Source organism: Nicotiana sylvestris, chromosome 2 (genome assembly GCF_000393655.2).
Source record: "Nicotiana sylvestris chromosome 2, ASM39365v2, whole genome shotgun sequence".
Classification (NCBI taxonomy): domain Eukaryota; kingdom Viridiplantae; phylum Streptophyta; class Magnoliopsida; order Solanales; family Solanaceae; genus Nicotiana; species Nicotiana sylvestris.
The window spans coordinates 174,255,055-174,262,085 of NC_091058.1; the positions used below are offsets into that span (position 1 = coordinate 174,255,055).

General features: G+C 43.7%; 1 protein-coding gene across 1 annotated transcript; it reads right to left on the reverse strand.

Moving 5' to 3' along the window:
• Nucleotides 1-725: 725 nt before the first annotated feature.
• LOC138885986 (uncharacterized) lies at nt 726-1,523 on the reverse strand. Its single transcript, XM_070167005.1, has 2 exons — nt 1,003-1,523; nt 726-906 (listed from the first exon to the last, which is right to left on the reverse strand). The coding sequence occupies exons 1-2, from the start codon at nt 1,521-1,523 to the stop codon at nt 726-728; spliced, it is 702 nt and encodes a 233-aa protein (XP_070023106.1).
• Between the last annotated feature and the right edge of the window lie 5,508 nt (nt 1,524-7,031).

Consider the following 7,031-nt stretch of genomic DNA (forward strand, 5'->3'; position numbering starts at 1 on the left):
AACATCCCAATGGTCAAGGCCATCAAAAAAATATGAGTTCGACCTCATTCGAACTACGAGAGGATACTACTTCGGCGCCAGCTCGAAAGTAACATCCCAATGTCCAAGGCCATCGACAAAAATATGAGTTCGACCTCATTCGAACTACGAGGGGATACTGCTTCGACGCCATTTCGAAAGTAACATCCCAATGGCCAAGGCCATCAAAAAAAATATGAGTTCGACTTCATTCGAACTACAATGGGATACTACTCCGACGCCAGCTCGAAAGTAACATCCCAATGGCCAAGTCCATCGATAAAAATATGAGTTCGACTTCATTCGGACTACGACGGGATACTACTTCGACGCCAGCTCGAAAGTAACATCCCAATGGCCAAGGCCATCGACAAAAATATGAGTTGGACTTCATTCGAACTATGACGGGATACTACTTCGACGCCAGTTCGAAGGTAACCTCCCAATGGCCAAGTCCATCAACAAAAATTGAGTTTGACTTCACTCGAACTATGACAAGATACTACTTCGACACCAGCTCGAAGGTAACACCCCTCCACCAAAGGAAAGGGTTCGACATCAGCCAAATCGACAAAAATATAACAAATATTGCCATAGAATCGACAAAACAATTTTTTCATTACAACAAAATATTGCTAGTACCTATCTTTACAACAGGCTCAAAGACGCCCTTACAAAAAATCTGAAGCAAAAGTACAAACCAAAAATTACACATCGTCCATAGTACCATACACATCTTCGTACCAAGAGTCTGAGTTAAGACGGTTCGCATCATCAAAGTTGATATCATCTCCGTCAGGCGTAAGCGGGTCATATCCGCATGCCTTGTGAGCTGCTTGAGCTTTGGCACGCATATCCTGAAGTTCAACTTCAGATGCCCTCCCGTCGCTGTGAAGAGCCTTGTACACATCGAGTTAGGCCTCAACGTGTACCCACAACTCATATAAATGACGGGGCATGATGGGATCGACCGAGGCACAAGACGCAGAAGGTTGCGAGTGTCGACGCGCGTCCTCCGTTCTTAACGATGCCACTTGTCCAGTCAACGCGGATATTTCCGCCTCCAACTCCTTAACATGCCCCTCAAGCTCCGCTACCTTAAGAGTGGATGCCTCCTTCTCCTTGGTCAGTTCCCACCTATAGGTACAGAGGGTATTTTCCAAGACTGCCGCTTCAGAAATAGCAGTCGCCAGCTTATCGGCACTGACACTCAACTCACCCATAAGCCCATCAATCTCTGTAGCCTTCTTACCCAATTGGGTGGTCAAACTGGCCACCTTTTCTTGCAAGTTGGTATTCTCAGCCATCACCCCTCTACTTAACTCGAGCTCATCTTCCTTCACCTTAAGGGATACCTCAAGTTCACTGTTGCAGGCGATGGCCTTCATAAGGTCCTCGTCTCGTTCCCTCAGCTCCTCGACCTTGCGCGCCAGTTGATCCTCCCTCTGTTTAAGCCCCTTGCAGAACAGTTGGAAATCAGGGTCCTGATTATAGATGTCGGCCATCGCACGATGCTTAGTGCTATATTTTTTATATTTGGAAGACATCTTCCCGTAGATGGACATCCTCCTTCTTTCCCGCACTCGCGCTCGGTCTATATGATAAGGGTCTGGAATAACAAGAAAGAAGTTAATATAAAAAGACAAGTCGACAATAACAACGCAAACCCAATAACGAAAAGTAAAAGAAAGACATCGACCCGCAAGACCATGCCGGCGACGTTCCGAGACAACTCCATATCGCTCATCGCTTTCAGCGCCTCGCTCTCGGGGGCAGAACATAAAGGGGCTAGAGCATTCGCCACCTGATCACAGTTCGACAACAAGTTGTAGTCCCCTGGGACAACTATATGCCGGTCACAACCCTCCACTCTAACCTTCACATGAGTATGGCATTCTAAAAACACACGAACATCCTCCAGGTTGACATTTGAACCCAAGCCTTCGCCCTCGACGCATAGGCCCCCTCCAACGTTAGACGATGTGCCACCCTCAATGGAGCGCACAGAGCCACCTCCTGGGTAAATGATAACTAGGGATTTTGATGCATTTTATACTCCTTCTTGCTTATGTTTTGATTAGAAATTTGTACAAAATAGTCCCAAAAGGCTCACAAGTTGTGCTTGATTGCAGGTTTGATCAGCAAAGTGGAAAGATATCAAAAGTCAGCTAAAAAAGGAGTGAAACTTGCACAAGTACCAAGACAAGACAAAGCTCAGGCAAAATAGGGCCAGTGCAGCCGCACACCATTCTGTGCGGTCCGCACAAGTGAGGTTCAGAGAGTTTGATTTCCAGGCCAACAGGCAATGTGGCCGCATTGCATTTACTATGACTGTGGCCACACTCGATTTAGTGCGGTCCACAGAGCCAAGAATCAGAGAAGTGCCAGTTTTGAGTTTGAAGCCAATGCGGTTCGTGCTCCATTTCATGCGGACTGCACTAGAAGCCACCGTGGCCGCATTCGATTCTGTGCAGTCTGCATTGCCCAAGTTCAGAGAGCCGTTTATTTAAGTTCAGAGCCCTAGTGCGGCCGCACGTGATTTTTTTTGCTGTCCGCACTAACCCTGCGGGGGTATTTTTGTCCAGATTTTTTAGCTTTGTATTAATAGCTTCTTTTCCATTTTTAGGTCAGGCAGATAGTTAGCACTGAAGGCTGCACTCGTGGGTTCGAATATTTTAGCTGTTTTGAGTAATTTTAGTTGTGTTCAACATTGAGTCTTCAAGTTTAATTTAGCAATTAATTAATATGAGTTTTTCTTCATCTATTTCTTTATTTTCTTCTCTAATTATGAGTAGTTAGACCCATAAGTTAGGGTTATGGCTCAACCCTAGTGTGGGTAATTGATGGGTCTTGTGTTTTAGGGCTAGATTGACTATGGGTATTTAATATTTGGGCTAATTTCATGTTTAATTGCTAAATTACTGGTTGCAAACACTAGTTTGTGTTTAGTTGACTTTGGTTCTTCTTGAGAAAGAGAGCCTAAGTCTCTGAAATTGGTCCAACAAGGAATTGGGGCGTACTCAAGAGATTGATAGCCCCAATTAAAGGGTTAAACCTAGAGATAGTAATACCCGACTTGAACCTTGATTACTTGTGCAAATTTGCATACCCAATTGGTCTTGAGAAAGTCAATTCGGGCAAAATCACTCGAACCACCGAGAGGTGTAGAGCGAGTAAAATCGTGCAAAGTTATATCATACTCCCCAAATATGTCAATCATGTCTTAAACTCAAATATCCGTCAATTGACCACCTAGGCGAAAGTCACTACCCTAGTACCTTTTAACCATTTGAACAACCCATAATATTTTACTCTTAGTTTATTCTAGTTTAATTTAGCATTGTAGTTGATAAAATTAGAAGCAAAACAAAAACCCCAAAATATTTAGAAGTGCAATTTGGAACACATACATGACTCTAAATTAGATAGATATCTGACTCCAACATCTAGCTCTCTGTGAAAATCGATCCCGACCCTAAATCGGGTAAATGTTGCTTCGACCCTCTCTCACTACTCAATAGTAGTGAAGGGTAGGCCTCGATCACTTTTTGACACCGTTGCCAAGGAGATAACGGTTTTGGCTATCTATCTAAATAGTTTTGTGTTTTGTTCTTCTTTCCTTCTTTGTTACTAATTTGTGTGTGTCAAAACTTTAGGTACAAAATGACATTAAATGCTAATGACCCTCTTGGAAACGTGATTGCGAGGGAGAAGGTTGATGATAATGGAGAGGATGAGGTGCCTCTTGTACCTCCAGGACAACGAAGAGGCCGCCAGGCCATTGTTAATGAGAATATTCCAGACCCTCCTCCACCACGTCCAAGAACGGTTCCTCGAGTGCTCCCAAACCAGGGCTATGCAAGTGCAATTGTCCCACCCTGAATCCGGTCGGGTAATTTCCAAATTACTAATGTGATGCTGACATTGGTGGAGCAGCATGGATACTTCACAGGCGCTGCCACTCAAAATGCTTACAAACATCTCAAGGGGTTCGTGGATACCTGTTGGAGGAGCAAGCAAATTAATGTGTCCGATGATGCACTCCGGTTGAGACTCTTTCCGCTTTCACTTAGAGGGAAGGCTTTAGATTGGCTTGAGCGACTTCCCAACCATTCCATCACTACTTGGGATGAGTTGGCGGACAAGTTCATTGCAAAGTTCTTCTCACCAGTACATATGGCAGCATTGGGGATGAGATTTTAGCTTTCAAGCAGGAGCCCACAGAACCATTGCATGAGATTTGGGAGAGATATAGGACCATGGTGAAGGAATGCCCCAACAATGATATGATGGAGAATATGTTGCAACAAACTTTCTACCGGGGCATCAACACAACAAATCAATGCGTAGTGAATCAACCTGTTGGGGGTAATTTCATGAAATTGACGTATGATGAAGCTTGTGCCATTCTTGACGAGATGGCTGACATATCCTCCATTTGGCAAAGTAGAGCCAATGTGCCCCAGGGTGACCCTACAATCACTTATTTGCACAAAGAATTACATGATCATGGGCAGGCGATAGTTGAGTTGACAACAACCATGGACCAACTAGAAAAGGCACAGTTGTAACAAGTCCAAAATCCTCGCCAAGTGAATTCCATGGATGGTGTTAACATGCTAGTGAACCAAAGAAGACAAAGAGGACAACAGAACCAAGGGAATTCAGATCAATTTGACAATGATAGTAGTGGATTTCAAGATTATGGATATGATGGGCAAAATGAAGAGGTACAATATGTGAATAATTATCAAGGCCAAAGAGGCAATTCTTCCAACCAACAACAACAATGGAGATCCCAAGGTAATTGGGGCAATCAACAACAAGGCAATAATAATTGGAACAATCACCAACAAGGGAACAACAATTGGGGAAACAATAATCAAAATTCAAATTGGGGCAATCAAAACAACAATCGAAGCAATCAAGGAAACTGGGGAAACAACAACAACCAGGGTAGATGGAACAACAACCAGGGAAATCAAGGGCAAGGCTTTCAAAGGCCCCCAACGTACCAATAACCGAGCAATCCACCACCTTTTCCATCCCAGGGTCCTAGTTCTTCTAGCAATGATATGGGTAGAATTGAAATGATGTTCGAACAAATGATGAAGAAGAATGCAGATTCAGATGCTCAGTAGTCTTCTCACAATACTTCCATTAGAAATTTGGAGGTACAACTAGGCCAAATCTCTCAGTCCTTGAATATACGCCCTAGGGGTGCTCTACCAAGTGATACGGTAGTGAACCCGAAGGGTGGGAACAATCATGTTATGACGGTAACTACTAGGAATGGATGAGGCGGTGATATGAATGCCTCCAAACAAAAGCAAGCTTTGGGTGATGAAGTTAAGTTGCAATAAGATGAAGTTCCTTTGGTGGTTGAGAATGTGGTTGATGAAAATGTGAACGAAGAAGTGAGGATTGATATTCAAGATGCCGAGGTGGAAACGCAAAATGACGTCAACCCATCTAGGAAACACGTAATAGACATGCCAGAGCCGGTTGTGCAAAAGCCCAAGGCACCCTTGCCTAGACCACCTCTACCTTATCCTCAAAGGCTAGCCAAGCAGAAAAATGAGAATCAGTTCAAAAAGTTCATTGACATTATGAAGAGCTTATCCATCAATGTGCCTTTGGTGGAGGCTTTGGAGCAAATTCCTGGCTACGCCAAATTCATGAAAGATTTGGTGACAAAGAAAAGATCCATGGACTGTGAAACTATCAAGACGACCCACCAAGTTAGTGCTATAGTACATTCAATGGCTCCAAAGTTGGAGGATCCCGATACTTTCACTATCCCTTGCACTATTGGAAGTGTAGATTTTGCTAAAGCTTTATGTGATTTAGGGGCAAGCATCAACTTGATGCCCTACTTAGTTTTCAAGACTTTGGGTATTGGGCCACCGAGGCCAACTTCCATGATATTGCAAATGGCGGATAGATCAATGAAGCGACCATTAGGTATTGTTTATGATGTACTTGTCCAGGTGGACAAATTTATCTTGCCTGCTGAGTTTGTGATCTTGGATTTGAGGTAGACTATAAAGTCCCGTTCATATTGGGAAGACCTTTCCTTGCTACGGGGAAGGCTTTAGTTGATGTGGAATCAGGGGAACTCACTTTTCGGGTGGGTGATGAAAAGGTAGTCTTTCATGTCTGCAAGTCAATGAAGTAGCCCAATTGTACCGAAGTGTGCTCATTTGTGGATCTTGTCACGACTGTGATAATTGATGATACTAGTGCAATGATCAATGTGGAAGATCCTCTGGAGGCCGTGTTGTTAAATCTTGATGTCAATGATGATGAGGGCCGAGTGAAGTGTGTGAATGCTTTACATGGAATGGGCTCTTATTCTTATGAGCCTAGGAAAATCTCCTTGGATCTTGAAAATAGAAAGACTTCTCCAACAAAGCCTTCAATTGAGTAACCTCCGGTGTTGGAGTTGAAGTCATTGCCTCTATACTTCAGGTGTTAATTCTTAGGCCCTAGTTCAACTTTACTAGTTATTCTTTCCTCTTGTCTTACTAACATGCAGGTAGATGCCACATTGGCGGTGCTCAAAAAGTAGAAGAAAGCAACTGGATGGACTTTAGCTGATATTCGGGGAATAAGCCTTGTATTTTGCATGCACAAGATTATTCTGGAAGATGATGCAAAACCCTCCTTGGAACATCAAAGGAGGTTGAACGAGGCAATGCAAGAAGTTATGAAAAAGGAGGTGATCAAATGGTTAGATGCCGGGGTTGTGTACCCTATTTATGACAGCTCGTGGACTTCACCGATGCATTGTGAGCCAAATAAGGGTGGTATGACCGTGGTGACCAATGATAACAATGAACTAATTCCAACCTGGACAATTACCGGATGGAGGGTATGCATGGACTACCGCAAGATGAACAAGGTGACCCGCAAGGATCACTTCCCATTGCCTTTCCTTGACTAGATGCTTGATCATCTTGCTGGGCATGCCTTCTATTATTTCTTGGACGGATATTCTGGGTACAACCAAA